Raw genomic sequence first — 22,460 nt, 5'->3', positions numbered from 1 at the left:
AGATGGATTGCAAGAAACCTGAAAAACTTATCATCACTTAAGGACTCGCACTGCTTTAGAAATTCAAATTCAGAATTCGCTCGATTATTTCTAGACTGGATAATACAAGAGCTTTAATAACATCAATGCAGGGTATATTTTGTGCATATGTATAGGAAAAAATAAGAGCGTTTACCTTAATTTTAGCCATCAGGGCATTGATGGATGTTTCTAGATCTTGAACCTGTTTGCTCATCTCCTGCTTGCCCTCCTTCAGGGCACTCACCACTTCTGTAAACTTTTCTATTCTCTTCTTTAGAGTTTGCACCTTTACCAGACCATCAATGCTGGAGGACAGAGACATTACCACAGGTAAAAAAAGAAATGCAACTACGTGGTTGATTAGATACCCTTGCATACCCCACAGATTTTGAGAACATTTTAAAGTAAAAGAGAATCCAACTGTTTTGCACCAATCACTTATTTTTAGGCTTAGTCCCAGGATACCCACAGATATGTGGTTAATGCAATCCAGGGGTGCTGTAAAATACTATATGTCACTAATATGTACCATAATACAATCTATCCCTGATGTCAAGGTTTGAACCATAGTATATATATATATATATATATATATATATATATATATATATATATATATATATATATAATATATTTATATACTAGTATGTTTTTTTTTTGTTTTTTTGTTTCACAGGAAAATTAAAAGCACCACCAGAAGAGTGGGTTTACCGTGGTTTGTGCTTCTTCCTGCAGAGCCACATGCGAACAGTCTTCTGCATCTTAATGCAGGCAGTTGCCCGGTATTTCATCTTGTTCTTCACTGTTGGAGCAGCCAGCATTTACAAAGAGTTTACAGAGAAAAGGGTGTTATAGCAAAAGAGATTAAAAACAAATTCATTCAGAAGGATCACACCCAAACCTGTATAGGATAGACTACCTGCAACTTGAATTGTTCCTGTATCGTTCTTACATTGAACCCACCTATTACATCTTAGTTTCATCAGGCAGATCACATGGAGCACTATCTTCTTTGAAGCCATGACACAATGATAAAAGGTTCACATACATATTCTGTTCAGTTTAAGAGATGCATGTCATTGTTACAGAAGACGCAATTCTTGGTCTAATTAATTTTATCCCAGTATCTTCCTCCTTTGTTGCCTAGGAGAGGATGTATTTCTCTCCTCAGAAGTACCTCAGATCAGTATGACACAAATACACTGCTTCAAAACTCTGTGCTGAAGAATGTCATCAGCATGCTTCATGACATTTGGATATTGGATAGACACCTCTCCAGGTTCATGTAGGGCAGGGCTTCTCAAACTTGGTCCTGGGGACCCCCAGAGTCTGCTGGTTTTCATTCCAACCGAGCGCTCATTTACTTATCTAGACCCTTAACTGAACTAATAATTTGCTTAATTAGACCTTTTTACATGTTTTCAGCTCTTAAACAGTTGCATATTTCAAGTTAGCTGTAACATTTGATAAGTAACTTGAACTGCAACTGTTCAAGATCTGAAAACAAGTAAAAAGGTCTAATTAAGCAAATCATCAGTTCAGGGTCTAGGGTCGAGGAGGCTGTGTGGTCCAGTGGTTAAAGGTGACTGAGTGACTCACTGTGTGACCCTGAACAAGTCACTTATCCTCCTTGTGCTCCGTCTTTCGGGTGAGAAGTTGCTGTAACGCGAATATGCGTATCAAATGCATAGTTCACAGTCTCATACATTTCGCGAGCGCTATGGTGGTCCACTATGAAAGGCACTATATAAAAAAAAGAATACTTATTTATTTATTATTATTATTTTAAATAATTGAGAGATCAGCTGGAATGAAAACCAGGAGCTACAGGGGGTCCCCAGGACCGAGTTTGAGAAGCACTGATGTAGAGTGTGACATAAAACATGTCCGGCCTCTTCCACTAAACACCAACATTTCAAAAGCACTGGAGCCTTGTAAGCCCTGCCCACACACACCTCATAGTAATACAAAGCACTACATACACTTGATGACGGACAGCGCACACCACTGAACCTTCTTCCAGCGACTGCAGAGGAGCCACTTATTGACACGCTTCACCAGTTCTGCCAAGTGATCGGGGTCGGACTTCATGATCTGATCGAATTCTGCAAACTGAAAGAGGTGAAGCCAAGTTAATAAAACACGTCTCACTTAGAAAATGGCACCTCAGTAAATGTCACAGCCAGCCTAAGAAATGTAATAGTAACACAGGCGCTTTATAAAAAGGTCGTGCCAATCCGATGGCCCTCAATTAGCAGTTTAAAAGGACGCACTCCTAAAAGGTACTGAAGTAACTCATCCGTGCACAAGCACATTCCCTGAATGTCATAACAACCCTTAATAATGGAGTAGTAGTAATAATTAAAAATAACATGTCTGCAAGCTTTTAAACCTACCAACACATATCAAGCCAAATAAATAACGGTAATGCACATGTTATATGTGCTGTTTGGGGCAATTTAATAATTAAATATACAATCTTTCATCTTTACTTGTACACACCAACAAAGCTTGCAATGAAACTGGCAAACATTACATAAATACAGACACACTGACGGTTTATGCAGTGACTACTGATTTAAGATTGTTATTTCTAATTATATTGATTAGAGAAAATAAAAATTAATGACCTTAGTCTTATAACCTCTGAAATATATTAAAATATATGCTACATGGTACACACGTAAAACAGTAAACAGAAAATAGACTTGCAGGTTAGATATGTTTACAATAAGTCAACATATTGTTTATTTTACCTTGCCAGGTCTGAAGAATACCTTCGTTAAACCAAACTTGTAATCATTTTCATTTAATCCAAGTGCTTTGAACAAAGCCTGAGGGAAACAAAACAAAACAAAAAGAGAATTTTGAAAATATAAAATATAAAAATACTGAATTAATACATTTAGCTTAAATTCTCTTTTATTGAGTGGTTGTTCAAAATGGTTTCTTCTTAAAATACAGCAGAGTGACTCAAGTATCACGAGGAGGAAACTGACCATTTGGATGAGCAGATCCAACCTGTCAGGACATCTTAAACCCTGTTTCGTGCACCTCATTGCAAACATTAAAAAGTTATAAATTATGTCCTGTGTACCGTAAAGGGTTAAATAAAAGGAAAAGCAATGACCTTGCAGAACAGTCTGGGGTCCAAGCGCGTCAGCTTGACTGGCATGTACTTCTTGTACATGTTGTACAGCTCGTGGAATGGAGCTCTGGATGGGAACCCACCCTGCATGAGATCCAACACAGACACCATACCTGTGAAAGAAGCAGAGAAAACCAACACTACTTCTGTATGACTGCTCACGCATCTACAAACATGTCTGCGTCTCAAACACTCAAAACTCAAACACTAAAAGGCATGTCTTCTCATCTACAACCAGTAATACTGACAATTATCATATTGTTGTGTTCTATTGTTTTCAGAACAGTTTAGCAACTTTGATTTCACGCACGACTGGGTGTGAGGAACCTGACAAAAAAGTTGTTCCAAAACTTTTTCTACAAACCTGAACACTGCAACTGGGAAAGAATCTGGGCCCCTTCAAACTGGTGGCTCACCATCTTCAGATTGGGTTTGACACAACGAATGAAGCTGGATCCCTATCACGGGAATATGCACAATAAATGGTGGGAGACAAATCACAGGAATTCAATTATTAATCGCAACCAAACCCATGAAGTGTGAAATGAAGTTTCAGATGATAATAATCATTCCCTCCTTGCTGGGTATATCTGAATGTGATTATGATAATACTCACCGTACTGCGGAGTTTTTCAAGCAGAATATTTAACTGGGTCTGTAACAGAAAAGCAAACAGTTTTCCTGTTTAGAGAATGTTGCAAGGCACAGTCACATGCAAAACAGCACAGAGGAACATGTTGCACCATTTCAAATCAGCATCACACATGCTGTTCTGCACTCGAAGCGAGATACACAAAGGATGCCATGCAGTGTATAGAGTGCAGTTAACCCTTTTCTGTTGCCCGACTCCGCATTCCCCCCTCAAAGGAGTGACAATGATGATGTACTGCAGGATGATTTGTATGCTGGCTTCACAGACTTCGAATAGCACTACTGTTGGACTCCTGTATCTTACCTAAAAGTAATATTAGGCAGTGCAGGATTACTTATAAACAGGGTCTCCAGAACCTGTGAAAAAGGCTGTGTGCCTATTATAATAGCAGCGTGCTTATGTTTTTCAGAGTCGTCTCAAATTCATGGTAGCTGCTGTTTGCCATATACGTTCTAAATATAGTGGTTCTGAGGTGCAAACTGTGGGTGACTCTTTCATTACAAAGAATACGTTAGATTATTATCATAACCCTGGTTCCCTTTAAGAACCGAAACCTGAATAAATATATCAGAGCCTCTATGAAGCAGTCATGCCCGCCCCCGAGGGAATAAAAGGACTGCATGCACAGAACTCTGCTTCCTTTTTCCTTCATGCCTGCTGCAATCATGGACACAGCGACTTTGAAGGTTAATGGTTACATTTCTATTTCAGGGAACCAGGGTAATAACCTAATGTTCCCTTTCAAGTACGAAATGTAACCATTACCGAATGGGTCAGTATACCAAAGCTGTCGCAAGGGCAAGATTGCTGCATGACCAGAATGCTACAAGGCTAAGCCGAGGCTGCCCGTGTTACCATTTGAGATCCCAGTAACAAGTAGCTAGGGCTAAAAAAAACTGAGGGAGAAACTCGCCTCTATGACTGTGTTGTAAGGGCTGACTCGGAAGCCACCCATAACACTAGATCCGAAGCCAGGGTTTTGAGGATCCATGACATTCAGTCTGTAGAACCTTGCAAAGGTATAGGGAGTATCCCACACTGCTGCATTGCAAATGTCTTTGACATGGAATAAAGCTCATGAAGTTGCCATGCCCCTGGTGGAATGGGCAGTGAGCTTCTCTGGAGGGGGCTAGTTGTCTCACTCATCGGCAGTCCTGAGTGTATCTGGTATCGATTTGGACAGCCTCTGTTTGGACAGGGCTTGACCACGGGACTTCGCCCATAGCAGACAAAACCATTTTCAGACTGTCTCCAAATTTTTGTACTGTCAACGTAATATGCTAATGCCCGTATAATGCAGAGCGTATGGCGTTGTCACTCCCTGTTAGACTGGAAAGAAGGTGGATGGAAAGCCGCCAATCCACAGACCAGTTGACATGAAATGCCGAGATTGTCTTCGGTAAAAAAAGCAGGATTGGTATGGAGCGTAACCTTTGTCCTGACCTCTGTAACAATTAAGCAGGCTTTTTCAATGGAGAATGCTGCATCCCACTCACCTGCTTTGCAGAGGTGTTATGGAGCAAGCAAGACACTTTAAGCATTAAACTGAATACAAGGATTCAAATGGAGGCTTCATGAGTGCATCAAGCACCACGTTAAGCCTCCATTGAAGAACAACATCATTCATAGGCAGCTAAAGCCGTCAAGCTCCTTTGAAAAACTGCCCCGTCAGGAAGTGAGCTCCTGCAGAGACAGTCAATTTTGACATGGCAAGCTGAAATAGCCAAAACAAGAATAAAATAACTCCAGCCGGAGCTACTGTAGCTTGGGCGAGAGCACAAAGCCAGCCGACTTACACTGGTTGATCCCTGGGAAGGTGCAACTCAAGCCACTGGCTTCACACGGGGGCAAAATGTCGCAGCAGGATGTTACAAACAAGCTGCAGTGCAGAAATACGTGTAATTAGTAAAACTAATCCAGCGATTATTTGTAGTATCACATATCATCTGTGTGAAACACAATAAATGTGAGCATTTCTTACAGACAAAGTAACAAGTACTTATCTGAGTAGGCTCCTCCTGTCAGGTCAGCTCTTGAAAAGAAAAATGGTGCAGAGTTCTGTGCGTGCAGTTCTTTCGTGCCCTCAGGGAGGGCCATGACTGCGGCTAAGGCTCTGCAGCAGCTCTGATATATTTATTCAGGTTTCAAGTCTAGCGGATAATACCCATGCAATGTAATGTATACAGTTGTATAATTATTAATGGGTTTAATTTAGCACAAGTACTGACTTAATCAATCTGCCTACATGGTAAACAAGTATTTCTCCCATAGAAGCAGCTGCAGCAAGAGAATCTCTTTGTTTGAAGTTACAGTGATTGCAAATACAGCAGCACACAAGCCCTTTAGAAGCTGTCTGAGCGAAACAATCCTTTAAAGAAGGGTGAGGGGCACTGAAAGGGTTAACCCACTCAGGTCCAGTTGCTCTAGGTTTCTGTTGCACATGCAGTACATTTCAGACACAGTGCCAAGTTACCTGCTCTCCCTGCCAAAAAAGCCCTACAGCTCTCTCATTTTCTCTTTCTCTCTCAATCTCTCTAGCCATCCTGAACTGGAATTATCAAGCAAAACCCAGCGGTCTTGAGGAAATGCAGTAGGAAACAGGTGGAGGTCCACTTTAGGAGAATGGAAAATGAAGAAAGGACAAGAGTAGAGGTGGGGGCATTAGAGATCAAGGTTACAGGCAAAGGACAACAAAGAGCACAGGTCTACACGGAGAAACGTTCTCTTTATACAAGTACACTGAATGCAATCATAAAGTTTTCCATTGGTTATTATTGTTTCCTAAAACTTAAGAGCTCAATGATCCACAGGTTCGGGGGAATTAAATCTAAATGAGAAGAAATCTCTAGTTTCAATAGAGGATTTAGCATTTTATATTTATATAAATATAATAAATCATGTGTTATCGTCTACATTAAAACCCTAAAAACAGTGGTGTCCAATACATGGATCGCAAAAGATTTTTGGTGCATCTCAGGACAAATCAGAACAAAGACTAACATATAAGCATACAGCAGTTTTTGTTACGACTGATGGGGAGAGCCTCCTGTGCTGTACAGTAGTACAGATGAAAATACCCCTTACTGTTTCTGTAAAAAAGCTTTTGCGAACATACATTTTAATTTAGATGCACGTGTGCAACTAGAAATGCATAAAGGTTGACTATAAAAAGAAACAGAATTTTTTTTCAGCTGAAAGTAACAAAGAAAAAAAACTCATAGTTGGATCTAAACTCTCACAGCTCAATCGTAACGTACCCTGGGAATGTAGTTTATTGGTGTCCACTGCCCACTGTTAATCACACATTAAAAACTACAAATCTCATACCCTGCCATTTTCACTGCTTTGTCATTGTGATGGCTACTTGTTTCCAGACAGCTTGAAAACTTGTCAAACCAAGATGAGGAAAATAACAAATTATTTTCATGCGATTGGAGAGGTTTCAAAAGAAAACCGCAATGAACAAAATTCAGATATAGTCAGCGTCTTTACAGAATTAAGCAATTCATGTCAGAAGATGAAAGCTAACAGGGAACTTCAAGAAGCTATGTTAGTTACAGCGTGTTCAAAGTTGTAAATAGGAAAAGAACATGTTTAACCAACCAACAGTGGCTAAAAGATTTTCACTGGCATAAATTAGACAATGTTAAAAAAAGTCCACGTTTTGCACATAAGTTAAAAAGTGAAAATATATTAAAAACACAGTGCCCCTAAATTTCAGTGCGCGCCTAAATTTAACTTAGCCAGACATGTGCCTAAAAAAAAAAAAAAGTTATTGTAGAGCCCTGCCTACACCAGGTTTCAAGACAAATGCTGGTAAGTTTCTATTTTACAAACTACCTATGCTTAACATTAAAAATGCTTTCATTCTGTGTTTGTTATGTTTTTGTTGTTGTGGTTGTTTTGTTTTATTACTGCTATCTTACGTATTGGATACTATTATATTAAATCTTGCTAATAATTGTTGGTCGTAGTTTACTGGTGGATCGCGGAGCCCACTGAGATGCCCTAAAATAATACAGGTAATAAGTTCACGACCAACATTTCAATATGTATACATACATCTATGAAGGAAGAGACTGTGATTCTGGAATGAAATTTGCCAAAAAAAAGCATGGTTCACATTTAACACATTCTGTACAGTAATCAAATACAAAAAGCATACAACAGACTGTAATTTAAAATTGTCAGAGCAACACATTGGTACCACTCAGCAGGACTTTCAAAGCTTAAAACAATGGTACATTTGGATCAGACTGCACTACCTTATGCACAAATCCATCCTATACCTGTTTTACTTTAGAAACTTTGTAAAGGACAAGAAACTAACAATAACTCAGCACCCTCTACCGGAATACACAACAATACACAAAGAATGGATGATTTATCTTACCTTGAATTTGTTGCCAACACTAATGAAGCTCAGTTTCCCAGCTTTTTGCTTCAAGTCCTTGCTGTTAGTGGAATTCTCAAACAGTTCCCGTACAAATCTATCCTTGGACTCGCAAACCAGGTACTCCAGAGACATGTGCAAGGCGTCATTGTTCTTCTCCACAAACTGGGTCTGGAAATCAAGCGTGCACAGAAGCCTTTTACCAGGGACCTGAGGAAACGTCTTGTTCCTGTCTGCACAGACTGGGTCTGGAAATCAAGTGTGCACAGCAGCCTTTTACCAGGGACCTGAGGAAACGTCTTGTTCCTGTCTACACAGACTGGGTCTTGAAATCAAGTGTGCACAGCAGCCTTTTACCAGGGACCTGAGGAAACATCTTGTTCCTGTCTACACAGACTGGGTCTGGAAATCAAGTGTGCACAGCAGCCTTTTACCAAGGACCTGAGGAAACGTCTTGTTCCTGTCTACACAGACTGGGTCTGGAAATCAAGTGTGCACAGCAGCCTTTTACCAAGGACCTGAGGAAACGTCTTGTTCCTGTCTACACAGACTGGGTCTGGAAATCAAGTGTGCACAGCAGCCTTTTAACATGGACCTAAGCGGAAACATCTTGTTCCTGTTTAAACAAACATGAGAACATGGAGCTGGCTGAAACATGTCAAAGTCATGTGTACCGAGTACTGCACTGTCTAAACAACAAGCACATGTATTGTGGAAGTTGACATACTGTTTCGTAGCACACAGCCCCAGCAAAGTGCCTGATAATGAAGCCCTCATCGTCTCGGATGTTCCTATGAATGGTCAGTTTGGACTTCCTTGGAATCTAAAATAAAAAAATAAAAAATATATACAAAATATACAGTCAGTTGGATCCTTCCAAGTAATGCTGGGACAAAGAATATGTGAATTTTCATTTATGTTTTGAAAACAATCATGTCAAATGCAGTATTATTGATTCTGCCCTAACATTACATCTCAGTATACAGTATATGAACTTGTCTCTCTTTAGAAACCCAAACACCACAACACAACACATTTTGCCAGCCAAAGTTGACCAAGACACCAATTGATAATACCAAACCGGTACTGACATATAAGAAATGTTCTTCCCTACTTGGGCAGTTTTCCCAGATGGTAAATGAGACTCCATCGTTAATAAGGGCTGAACTCTCAGTGCTGAACTCACTGAGAGTCTGAATTGGTCCTTGTGTTTCTGATGTACTGTATCTGTAAAGTGTTGAACTCACCGATAGTCTGAAGTGGTCCTTGTGTTTCTGATGTACTGCATCTGTAAAGTGTTGATCACTGGCCTGAGGTAGACGGTTTTCTTCATCCAGAATATCTAGGATACCCACGAGCTTCGCTTCAACAAGATCTTAAAACAAAAGTATGTTAGAACTTAGTATGAGATGAGGACGGACAGACAAGGGCCTCCATTCACTTCCACATTCTGATCATTTTAATAAATATGCCAGTAATCCCTGGTGATGGTTAGTAAAAATATCATTTGGTCTATGTAAGATGACGGTTTGCAGGGTTATCCCTTTTAGTTAGAACCTTACAATAAAGGTAAAAACCACCAATAAGGTATTAAGGTAAAATACATATTGTAATGACCACCAAATATATACAGTACAGTAAATAACAAATAGACCCCTGTACCAGGAAAAGGTAGATCACAATGACACCCATAAATGAACAGCACCTCAAATAAAATGCTTATGCCTACAAAAATCTGAGAAACAGTTCCATGATAGTCAATCAGGTGACAGTACCTTAAAGTGAAAGTACAACTCAAAAGCTTCAAATGATCAGTGACAAACATTTCCACAGAGGTTGCCTTTATTAGCCCAAGCCAGAACTCAAAGAAGGTGGCTGTAGTCAATGTTGAACAGGCTAAGTGGCATAGTAACAAAATACACAGTGCTACTGTATCCAGTTCCCTGCAAGGTTCATGCACAATGCATTTGTAAAAGGAACTGAAAAATAAACACAGGACAATACATACCAATACAGTCCTGGTTATCAACATAATGCACCTCATTCACACCAAGGCCTTCCTTCTGATACAGCTCCTGTTCCTGGAATGAAAACATTGGTCTTTTGGTACCATAAGCGTATTCTAGAAAAGCCAGTATACCAGCTAAAAATCATCCTCTCAGTGTATTTCTCACAACGTTGCAAATGCCTTGGTCTTTTAAATGAACACACTGATCACCCTATAACAGGGGTAGGCAACCTATGGCTCAAGAACCATACCTGGCTCTTCCAAGTAACCAAACATGGCTCTCGAGTCTAAGTTATTCACTAATACACATACAAAATTAATTAAAAGTTACTACTAACATCATCACATATCTACAAGTGACTAATCAACCCACTGGTGTTTGTATTCCTGGAGTCTGTTTTATCATGACTGGTCGAGAGATCTGTTCACAAGCAATATGCACATGATTCACAATCTGTAATCCCGTTTTTTTCACTTTCAAAGTGTAGTGTAGATCTCTTTAATTTCACTTAAAAAATGGCAAAAAGTCAGATGAGAAATACCATTCTTTTCAGCCGGAATGGACTGATATGTATGCATTTGTAGAGAAGTCAGGATTTACACTTTGTCTCATATGCAATGAATGACTGGTTTTAAACAAAAAAACTAATTTAAATGACATCTCATGACAAAACATGTTGCATTTGCAGCGAAATACCCAGAATGAGATGCAGAAAAAGGCATGCGAGTGCTGCAAAGAACAAAATAAACTCCTGGTATGATCGAACAAAGGTGGAAGTTTAAATTCAGCAAGTTTCGCAGGCTCTTTTGAGATTGTTCGCAAAGACAAGCCTTTCACCAAGAACAATTTAAAGAATTCCCTAACAAAGACAAAATCTTTCAGCAAATACAATATATGCATTTATCTGTAAAAACAGTTGACAATCGAGCTGTGAAAATGTCAGATCAAGTTGACAAGCAGCAAATAGAAAACATAAGTACTGCTACATATTTTCCGTTTGCTTTGGATGAGTCAACAGATGTCTGATGTTGCATAACTATGTATTCTCGGGCAATATATATGTGGCAACTTAGTACGAAATGAAATGCCTGCAATTCTGCTAAAGAAAAATAAAGCAAGAGGTGAAGACATACTTACAACTGTGCTGGATTTTGTTAGCGAGAAGCAGATACAGTTAGCGAAGCTTGTTTCAGTGTGTACTGATGGTGCACCCAGCATGATCGGTAAACACAAGAGATTCGTTGCTCTTTTGTAAGAACAGAAAAGTCCAATTTTAAGCTTTCACTGTATTAACAAACAGGAAGAACTTTGTGCCCAGTCATATGGAGTAGAACTCCATGATGTAATGCCATTGGCAGTGCGTATTATCAATTGGATTCTTGCCAAGCCCTCAAATCACCATCAATACCAGTCCCTGCTGGAAGAAGTGGATTGCGAGTATCCAGGACTTTTGATGCACAACATGTACACTGGCTGTCCCATGGCAAAGTTTTAGCATGCTTTAGACATGCCTAGAAATGAAAGGTGATACACACATCCTTAACTTTCAAAATATTGAATTTAATGAAAATCAGCACGACCACGAACCGCTCAGCACTCAGGTAAGGAAAAACCCTACTCACATATTTTTTATTTTTTAGGGGGAAACCACAAGGAATCCATGGCTGAGGGCAGCCCTTCCTCTAAGCTCTAAGCGGTCGACTCCTGTTTCGACCTCCCAGTGCTTGACTGAGCAGCCGAAACAAAAAGAAGCGACAAGAAAGAATAACACACAGAGCTTTTATGCGCTTGCTGATGACGTATTGGTTAGAGGCGGATTCTCCTTCCAGAAAAGCAACCAAGTTTACAAGGAAGCACAAAAAACAACAAGATGGCACAGGGCATCTACTGGATGCATGCAATAGCTAGCTGGTAATGTGTCCAACTATGCATTCAGTATATTGTACTATGGGTTTTAGAGAAGTGAAACAATCTAGCAAAACTAAGTAATCCCCTTAGTTACTTTACTGTCCAAATCAATAAAAGAACCTGATTGATTAAACTACTAAAATAGTAATTCACATAGGCAGTGCAATAGTCTCAACATGCACTTGAGTCATTTAACAACTCTAGCAAATGAAACGGCTATTTCGAGAAAGACCTCATGGTTTAAAAAGCATTGATGTGAAAAACATTCTACTAAAAGGCACTGCTATACCTCCATTTCTTATAAACGTGACAAAAACACATGGGATTTAAGCATGCCACCACCTGTTGATAACTTTGCCGTATTCAGATCACACTGCTAAATCGGGTCACAAGTTAATTGGACAGTTTTATTGGTAATCCCAGTGGATAATTACCCAATGTCATTTAAATTACTTCTTGAAGGAAACTGTTTTTAGGATACAAGTCCTGTCTTCCTTTTTTCAGTCACAACCCTGCCTGCATTGATCTGTCATTTCTTTGCTGGGGCTTTGACATTTTAATAAGTGAAGGGCTGCTTCGATGGTTCCAACTAGATGTACAGTGTCAGAGCAGATTTTTGAATGTGAAGACCTGCAAGGCCCACAGCGAGCTGTGTAGGCATTAGGACAAATTGGATTAAATGTGTTTAAAAATCAACCCTACCATGACTATTGAAAATCATCTCCAATACAGTGCTATTGCTTATCATAATTTTGTACATGTTTTTGCATGTAAAAATGCATCTTTACTACAAGTTTAATAAAGTCACCCGCAGATTTGACTGTTTGAGCAGTCTCTGAGCTAACCTGACTCTGAGGCCAGTATTACAGGCTCTTATAAAATAGACTGCTGTTTATCATGTGTGTAACACTGATGAGTCAAAATAATAATAATAAAAGCTATTGAACACTACAAATGTAACTGGAAGATGAAAGCGAACATAAAGGCTTCATCAAAACAGAACCTGATGTGTGCACCAGTAACTTCTTCCCCCCTGAAATAGAGTTTATGTGAGGTTTTGCACGTTAAATCTTTAACAAATTCATGGTCGGAAGGGGAAGGAATAGCTTTCACACCCCTGGTACACCCCTTGTTGTCATTTTTATGCTGGCCTCAAACAGTCCCATTAGGTCTCTCCCATGTCCCCCTTACCTCTTTCAGAATTCGTTCGTTGAAAAACTGCTGTAGCTTTTCATTACAATAGTTGATGCAGAACTGCTCGAAGCTGTTATGCTCAAAATATTCTGAAAAAAACAAACACGCACGCAAATAAAATACTTATTTCACTGCAGACATATTCAACTGACCAAAAAGACGATTGGCATCATTTTAACAAACCAAATCTACACGAAGAACAGCAAAATAGCAGTATTGTCATTCTGATTTAATCAAAAATTGTAATGATTTCTAGCTTTAAGCTAAAAAAAAAAAAAGAGGAGAGCAATCTTTGTGTTCTGATGAATCGTTCCCTCTCTTGTATTCCCTTTTGAGGCATTTTGGCCCATGCTTTGATGAACGTTAAAAGCAGTCATTTAGACCTTCTGCCACTCACCAAACCCAGCAATATCCAGGACACCGATGAAGAAGGAGGAGCTGTCGAAGGGGAAGCACTGGTTCACTCTCTTCACCACGTTATCGAAGAGACGACCATAGACTGCCTTGGCCAAGGCATCACGACCATTGTTGGCCTGTTCCACCTTCAAAGGCACCCTGAGGAAGAGAGAGGCACAGACTTAGCAGTGATGCAGTAGTTTGCTCTTCGTTGCTCCAGCACCGAATGTGTCAGCTTTGTTTCTCTGGTTAACAGTTTGACAGGTGCTCTCCCTGGCTATGCTGTTACAGGCGTTCAGTTTTCCAAATGTTACGCCTGTCAGTGCCCTTATCACAGAAAATACTTCAACAGAACAGAAATGGAAAAGACTTTTATACTGTTACAACTTCATTTCCTTCATTTCAATAACGAGTTAAGATGAGTTGCATTTTTACATACCTTTATTTGTTTATTAAAACCCTTTAGGGTCCAAGCTATTTTCGCCTGTTAGATTTGTGGCTATAACTCTAACTATAAAGGTAACAGGTACATGTCATACATTAAATGAATGTGCAAACACTAGGCTTTCAAGATGGGGCTGTTCACTACAGCTTGAATAGCCAGCAAGGTGTCGACCAGGGCAACATAACTCTAAACAGCTCTGGTCTTGTGCATCTGATCCACAAACACGAAAAAATATATATTTATCAGAAAATAAGCCCTTGTGCCTTCGATATCACCATTTCTCTTACTTTATAGAGACTTTGTGTGAAAATGTTTGTTTACAGCCCAGTCTGTCTTCAGCCCAGCAGCAAAATTTAAAAACACTTGCATTCAAGGCTATCTCCTGATATGGTCATGTACCGTCTTTCCAATGACGCAAGAAGGGCTGTCTCTCACAGTGCCTGGGTAAAAAGATTTAAAGGGCCAGGTTGCTGGCGGGATATTTAACATTGGGCTGATCCTAAAATGTTAATTTATTCATGTTGATTTGTTAAGTGTGTGTGCGTGGAGCAAACTATAGTACTAGTATCAGTTTATAAATAAATTGTTTGAACCAGCTTTGGACCACAAGAACTCACACCAGCAGGTACCACTGAAACGGCAACGGGGTCATTTTCAATGATATAAACCTGCATTTGTATTAATGTTGATAAGTAGATCAACAAATCACCCCTGGGCAGAACATGTGCAGGATTAACACTGAATAAAAGATTGGTGGTACTTGGATATGCCAGGGTTTAGATCATTAAAAGAGACCCAGAGGTTTTTTGACAGTCTTGTTTTCAATGCACATTTTCTCAGGATAACAGAAAGCATCACTGGTTGTTAAAATGATAAAAATGTATCAATTTCTATTAAATTAAAATCAATAAAAAAATAAATAAAACAGAACTGGCAGAAGGCACAGGTGTCAGTCGTTGTCCATCAAATTAAGATACGAAGGTCACTCTTGAAATCAGGACTTAATGTGTTCCAGTAAGAATACCTCTGTTAAGAAAGGGGAACAAGACTAAAAGTCTAAAATATGCACAAGAACACAGAAACTGGACTATGGATCAATGGTCAAAGGAGCTTTGGACTGTTGATGGATGGACAGCGACACCTATACCTCTGCCAGTGCTGTTGTCAATTCAACGCTTGTCTTCATTTTATTCCTTAAGGATGTTATCTTCAAGTATTGCTCATCCTTGTTAGACAGCTTATTTGAGTTTTCCAGTCCTGGGTTTGCCAATTACAGATGATGTTTCTCTGTCTTTGTTGATTATGCTTCAGATGCCACACCTTGAAAATCAAGTGATGTGAGCTATTTCACTCAATGTTTTTCCTTCTTTATGCAAGTCAAGGTTGTTATAATAGTAGAAAACACTAGTGGAGGCTTTGTGTAAATTGTTGATGCTCATAATGCATCAGAGTAGAAAACTGCAACATGTCTAAGACTTTTGCACAGCAGTGTATATATACTGATGCACAGTGAAAACATAACAGTCTAAGTTTTACATCAATAGCTCATTGGGCACATATATAATGTTATTTACATTTTAAATAGTGAGCAGATTGGTTTGTTGATTGTTGGAGTAGTATCGTTCCTTGGGATAACAAAATACTGAGCTCAAGTCATATGATTTCATCAAAATGCCAGGTGTTCAGTGTTTGGTATTTCAGTTGAGTTAAAATTGCCCAAATGAGTTGATTAAGAATCTGTATAAATAGCCATTTGAAGGACATAATTCTAATTAACGCAAGAACAGAGATGATACGACCATGCCCCGCTTGAGTAATGAAGATCGTCTGGTTGCTATCGGCATGATTGAAGATGGTCTGTCTGTGAGAGAAGATGCCTGGAGAATGAGATGTTCTGCTTCAACAATCAGCAGACTAGTTCAGAGAAACAAGGAAACTGGCTCTGTGAGGGACAGGCCACTTCCTGGAATGCAGAGGGTCACCACACTGGCCCAGGACCATCACATCCGACTGATCCATCTGCGTAATCGTTCAGACTGCAGCGGCTACAGCATGAGAAATTCCAGGAAGAAATAACCCACGCATCAGCAGAATGACTGGAGCTCAGCATCTACGTGAAAATGATTTGCATGCATGGAGGCCGTTCAGGGGTAACATGCTGAGGGGGCAGCAGAGAACATCTGAAGTGGCAACAGAGAGAGTGGTGGAGTGTTTTTTTCACAGAGGAATGCTGCTTTGCCCTTGATAGACCTGACGGAAGACAGTGTGTGTGGAGAAGTCGTGGTGAGTGTTATGCTGACTGTCGCATTGTTCAAGTCAACAGGTGGGGTGGTGGAAGTGTGATGATGTGGGGAGGAATCTCCTTTAACAAAAGAACGTCTTTGGTGCAGATTGAGGATAACCTTACTGCTCAGCGCTACATTGAAAAAGTCCTCGAGGCAACAGTTTTTCTGTTCTTGCAAGCCAATCCAGAAGTATCGATTTTCCAGCAAAACAATTCTAGACCACACAGTGCTAGGATTACAAATGCACAACTTCAAGAAAACAATGTCGAGGTCTTGCCTTGGCCAACTTTTTCTCTTGACCCGAGTCTGATAGAACATCTGTGGGACCAAATCACCAGTGCCATCCACAGGAGAGAACCGCGAACAGCCAACCTTCACCATATGGCTGCAGCTGCGCAGGAAGGGTGGCGGACCATCCCACAGCAGTCTATTCAGTGGCTGATCAGGTCTATGTATCAATGGTGCCAGGATTGTGTTAATGCTCAGGGAGGAAATACCCGATACTAACTTTGTAATGTTTTCATTTTGTGTGTCACATTTCATAGTGAAAACGTATCATGATTCTTTGATCTGTATTTTTGTTCACATTTTCTATGATGTTATTTGTTATCTGTGTTTAATTAAATGCAATGTGTAATGTCTATTAATACATTCATGTTTTCTTTTTGCACTGTGTATCACGGTTACAAGAAGGACCATGTGTGTAATAATACTGCCCTGTTCCCGTTCAGTTTGAAACTTTCATTTCGATTTTTTAGAAGAAACGATTGGATGTCAAAAACAGCTGAAGGAATTAATAAAAAAGCAAACCTAACTGACTTGCACCCCTACACTGATGTAATGCAGTGACAGACAACAGCAGCATTGACAACCATTCAGAAAGAGACATGTTCAGCTCTAGTGGACCCTACTGCACTCTGCACTTGTAAGGTTTCCATGGCTACTGTTCCTCATTAGCATCACTAGACCTCTCTTTGAAAGGCTGGTGGAAAGACATGTCCAATTAGACTGGCCTGGCACTTTACACACAAACTGGGCAGAATAACAGATCTGCAAGACACAATTTATTTTTACAGAAAATCCTACTTCTGTTGATTGGGCAGTTTTCTTTGTAATACAATGACAAAAGAAGAATATTACTGTACTATGTCCAACCCAAAGCAATTTGTTTTCATATAAACAAAAACAAGAAAATCCATCCTTCTTTTTCTTGCAAACACCAGAAGAGCTGGTTTTAATGACTCATGCCTGCAGGTTTCTACATCTGTTTAAGGAAAATCAATGTGAGGTCTCTTACTTGATTACTGTTCCTTTGGCGCCCCCTGCTGTTGTCAGCATGACTCTTGTGGTCAGACTAATCCTCAGATCTTCCTCGTCAAGACCAAGCAGCTCTGCACAGTACTCCAGGGTCTGGCTGGACGACTTCTTCAGGGTGCACCCACCTGAAGAGCAATATGAAAATAGAGATTAATGAGAAGCTGGGATTTGTATTCCTCTCTGCAACTCAAACGTACTGAAACCCAGGAACATTGCCTGCCCTTCCCCCAGGAACGTTGCCTGCCCTTTCCCAACCCACATTCATTGACTTCCCTGACTAGCATGCATAAAATGCTGCTTGAGATCAATTCAGTCTTCCAGAATCATGGCCAGGCTGCCTGCAAAGAGTGTCAAAGGGCAGCCTTCGAGTACCAAGTGCTCTAACTGATTTGATATGACTGGGAAAGTATATTCTTCAGCTATACTGTATTACTCTGAGAAAATTTGCCCAGAAGCTGTAATAAATGACAGAATGCCACATTTGAATAGATACATGCTGAAAACCTGACAGTTTCTTTACTAAATGTAATTTTTACATCCTGTCTGGGGTTTATTGGCTGGTGAGAGCAGCTGGCTGTAAAGATAGCTGGCTGTAGTTTTAAATGTATTATTATTAATTAGCCATTTAGCAGAGGGTTTTATCCAAAGCGACTTAGAGACTAGGGGGTGATCTATGCATCAAGAACCGCTGCAGAGTCACTTACAATAGGACCTCGGTTTTAAGTCTCATCCGAAGGACGGAGCACAAGGAGGTTAGGTGACTTGCTCAGGGTCCCACACAGGGAGTCAGTGGCTCAGATTGAACCTGGAACCTCCTTGTAATGAACCCTTTTCTTTAACCACTGCTCCACCAGCCTGTATACTACCTCTTGTGCTGTTGTGAGTTCTTTGTAATACTATACACATTTGTACACATGTGGAACAGAACTTATACAGTCAGCTGTGCAAACCGTTAAAGATATAGCACACCCTATCTATTACAATTAAACAGTCCATACAGTTCTGTTATCTGTAATGACGGGTTCCTCTCTGTCCTGGGCACTCACACAGGTGTAATAATTCACACATATGATTAAAAATACTAGAGTAAAGACACAGTATGTACACACAGTAGCACAAGCTGGTTATGTGGACTGGTAATATCTTAAATGAGATAATTCTGCACTGCAACTAACCCTATACCCAATCTGCTAAACAAAAGAGGAATGCACTCTTCAGTACTGAACACTCAAGCAGAAGGGATCGTCTTTACCAGATCAACAGAAATACACTGCTGACATCCCTATTGTGTTTGGACAAGACAAGCACATATGCATTCCTCACCAGCCCAAGGTGGGGATTACAAGAGATCTAACCTGAGGTGCTGCCAGCTTCCTCAAAGTCAATGTTTCCCAGGTGCAGAACACCAGCAACCACTCTGAAAAGATCCAGCTTCTCCGTGTCATCAAGACCGATCTTCTTCATGGCCTCACACATCCTGTTGAAGTCATCCCGATCATCCAACAAGGGGTCCTTCAAAGCACCTTGCTTTAAATGCTAACAGATACAAAACCACATTAACAAAACAGACACGCAGTTTGTAAGTCCCATGGTATGCATTATGTTTGCTGCGGTTACAGAACTTACTCATTTTCACTGAATATAGATTTATATTCTGAAAGTGCTCTAAAACACATATCTACTCAGCTTTCCTCTCCACCATGCAGTTTTCATAAGCTTGGTATAAACAAAAACACATTAAATAAAGCAGAGATGTGGCATACAAGCTAGGCCACAATATATTTTACACAAGAGCACAAATATACATTATTTTATTTTTACTATAAGCATGCAAGGCAAGTACATTAGACATAACCTGCGCTATCCAGTCCAAACATCTGTCAAAAACAGCACTGCAAATTTCACTCAGCCTGCTGCCCCAAGTATTTAGAGAATATTTGAAATCTTCTGTTTCATTAAGTTGAATATTCCTATACACACACACTACAAAATACCATAAGAATGTCACAGTATACTGGCACGATGGTATAATGGGAGTGTATTATAGGGTGCATTGTGTCCCGTTTATTTTTGAGGAGTGCATAAAATACTGTGCTAAATCATTCAGCTTTTAGAGCAACACATTTTAGTTTTTGTAGCCTGGGGAAAACATACCTGTTAATTTGTCAAGTTTTGCCATGTAATGTGATAACAGGATATATAGTATCAAGATTAAAAAAAACAACAGAAAATTAGAATCATATGCCTCGTTTCCATTGCCTTTCCTCAGGCGTAGCTGAGCGGCAGAGTCTGGGCGAGGTGTAGATGGAGGGTGTTTCCACTGCCTTTCCTCAGGCGTAGCTGAGCGGGACAGTCTGGGCGAGGTGTAGATGTAGATGGAGGGTGTTTACACTGCCTTTCCCCAGGTGTAGCTGAGCGGGACAGTCTGGGCGAGGTGTAGATGTAGATGGAGGGTGTTTCCACTGCCTTTCCCCAGGTGTAGCTGAACGGCAGGGTCTGGGCGAGGTGTAGATGGAGGATGTTTCCGCTGCCTTTCCCCAGGTGTAGCTGAGCGGGACAGTCTGGGCGAGGTGTAGATGGAGGGTGTTTCCACTGCCTTTCCCCAGGTATAGCTGAGCGGGACAGTCTGGGCGAGGTGTAGATGTAGATGGACAGTGTTTACACTGCCTTTCCCCAGGTGTAGCTGTGCGGGACAGTCTGGGCGAGGTGTAGATGGAGGGTGTTTCCACTGCCTTTCCCCAGGTGTAGCTGAGCGGGACAGTCTGGGCGAGGTGCAGATGTAGATGGACGGTGTTTCCACTGCCTTTCCCCAGGTGTAGCTGAGCGGGACAGTCTGGGCGAGGTGTAGATGTAGATGGACGGTGTTTCCACTGCCTTTCCCCAGGTGTAGCTGAGCGGCAGAGTCTGGGCGAGGTGTAGATGGAGGGTGTTTCCACTGCCTTTCCCCAGGTGTAGCTGAGCGGCAGAGTCTGGGCGAGGTGTAGATGGAGGATGTTTCCACTGCCTTTCCCCAGGTGTAGCTGAGCGGCAGAGTCTGGGCGAGGTGTAGATGTAGATGGACGGTGTTTCCACTGCCTTTCCCCAGGTGTAGCTGAGCGGGACAGTCTGGGCGAGGTGTAGATGTAAATGGAGGGTGTTTCCACTGCCTTTCCCCAGGTGTAGCTGAGCGGCAGAGTCTGGGCGAGGTGTAGATGTAGATGGACGGTGTTTCCACTGCCTTTCCCCAGGTGTAGCTGAGCGGGACAGTCTGGGCGAGGTGTAGATGTAAATGGAGGGTGTTTCCACTGCCTTTCTCCAGGTGTAGCTGAGCGGGACAGTCTGGGCGAGGTGCGGTCAAAGATGGCTGTCTGCATTTCAGTGTTATTTTGTCAGGTAGTGTGGCAGTAAAGATCACAGTAAAAGTAGTTGGAGTGTGGGATTGATTGAATACAAGTAGGGCTTCTGATTGTCGGTTTTAACCGATAAAACACCCCTGATACAAAAAAAAAAAGAAATTGGTGGATAGCCAATAAACACCGGAAAAACTGTGGAAATGGTTAATCAATTCATGTTGTCAAGCAGGCAGGGAATGGATTGGCTGTTGCGGAAAGAACTAGAACAGAGTTGGCAGATGACTGGCTGGTTTTGAGGGAGGGTATTGTTTGGATCCAGCCGATGGCAGAAGTGTGGACCAATCGTGTCTAACCTGTTGATATGCTGTCCAGTAGCTGTGAACTGAGCCTTCATTACGGTGTCCTGTCACAGACATGATTTTGCTTGTTTCTAGACCAGCGGCAGAAAGTATGTTTAATTAGCTTTCTATGTTATCAGATTAGTTGTAGAGTAGAATGTTAAGGAAAAAGCCAGTATTTATGCGCGGATTGATTTAAAATTTAATTCACAGTTAAGCACTTCAACATTCTAGCGAGCATCTATGCAAAATAGAAGCCCGTTAGATCTGGAAGTTGATTGGCTGTTCGCTCTCAATCGTTTTCTGATTTCATAAAGTATATCAAAAAAGAAAGCCCTGAAAAAAAAAAAAAAAAAGATTACATAAAACTTGAAAATAGCTAAAAATAAGCACCGAAAAAACCTGGAAAACAGAAGCCTTAAATATATGCAAAAAAGTGAAGCTGGACGAAGTTGAATAAACATTTGTGGCCATTTTTATTTTCAGTCTTTACGCAGCAGTCAGTAGTCTAGAGGTTTCATCACACAAAAGAGGTAGAAAACAGCGTGTCTCTCTAGCACACCTTTCGATGATGTAGTTCCGTGCAAAACAGCACATTTTAGCCCCGCTGGGTATGAGAAACAAAACTGTGCTGTCTGAGGTGAAGCTGAGTGTTAGTGGAAACACCCTCCATCTACCCATCTAGCCAGTAGAGCCAAGGTCGCTGCATCAGTAATCCAGCAGAGTCGACATCATGTTCTATACCAGCTTTACAATGTGTTGCTAATGCCAGGCAGCACCAGGCCTGTCGATGTGAATGGAATAAAGGCTCATTGACTTTGCTGATTAACATACCCTTCCCTACTTCACTTGCAAGGCTCTCAAAAGGGTGTTGCAGAAATCTAGCAAGGCATTTTGCCCTTTGGTGAAAATGTACTGCCAAATGTACTGTGGTTACAGCCTGAATAATAAACACAGTGGTCAAACAAAAGCATCCGAATGAATCTTCCAGTAAGCAGTATAGTGTGTACAGTATACTTTAA

General features: G+C 40.7%; 1 protein-coding gene across 6 annotated transcripts in view; it reads right to left on the bottom strand.

Moving 5' to 3' along the window:
• Nucleotides 1-22,460, bottom strand: part of myo6a (myosin VIa) — a 65,961-nt gene that overhangs the window by 17,010 nt on the left and 26,491 nt on the right. For all 6 annotated transcript variants that reach the window (XM_041249506.1, XM_041249507.1, XM_041249508.1 and 3 more), the window contains exons 11-25: nt 19,124-19,304; nt 17,749-17,893; nt 13,723-13,880; nt 13,323-13,414; nt 10,223-10,295; nt 9,462-9,589; nt 8,942-9,037; nt 8,215-8,385; nt 3,786-3,824; nt 3,534-3,627; nt 3,152-3,282; nt 2,778-2,855; nt 2,004-2,133; nt 733-823; nt 176-326 (exon numbers count right to left, since the gene is read on the bottom strand). In XM_041249506.1, the coding sequence (XP_041105440.1) occupies nt 176-326; nt 733-823; nt 2,004-2,133; nt 2,778-2,855; nt 3,152-3,282; nt 3,534-3,627; nt 3,786-3,824; nt 8,215-8,385; nt 8,942-9,037; nt 9,462-9,589; nt 10,223-10,295; nt 13,323-13,414; nt 13,723-13,880; nt 17,749-17,893; nt 19,124-19,304 (1,758 nt within the window). The remainder of the gene's footprint in view (nt 1-175; nt 327-732; nt 824-2,003; nt 2,134-2,777; nt 2,856-3,151; nt 3,283-3,533; nt 3,628-3,785; nt 3,825-8,214; nt 8,386-8,941; nt 9,038-9,461; nt 9,590-10,222; nt 10,296-13,322; nt 13,415-13,722; nt 13,881-17,748; nt 17,894-19,123; nt 19,305-22,460) is intronic.

The sequence above is a fragment of the Polyodon spathula genome, chromosome 5, assembly GCF_017654505.1.
Source record: "Polyodon spathula isolate WHYD16114869_AA chromosome 5, ASM1765450v1, whole genome shotgun sequence".
Classification (NCBI taxonomy): domain Eukaryota; kingdom Metazoa; phylum Chordata; class Actinopteri; order Acipenseriformes; family Polyodontidae; genus Polyodon; species Polyodon spathula.
Note: the sequence above shows the minus strand (reverse complement) of the source record. Positions and strands in the feature narration are given on the sequence as shown.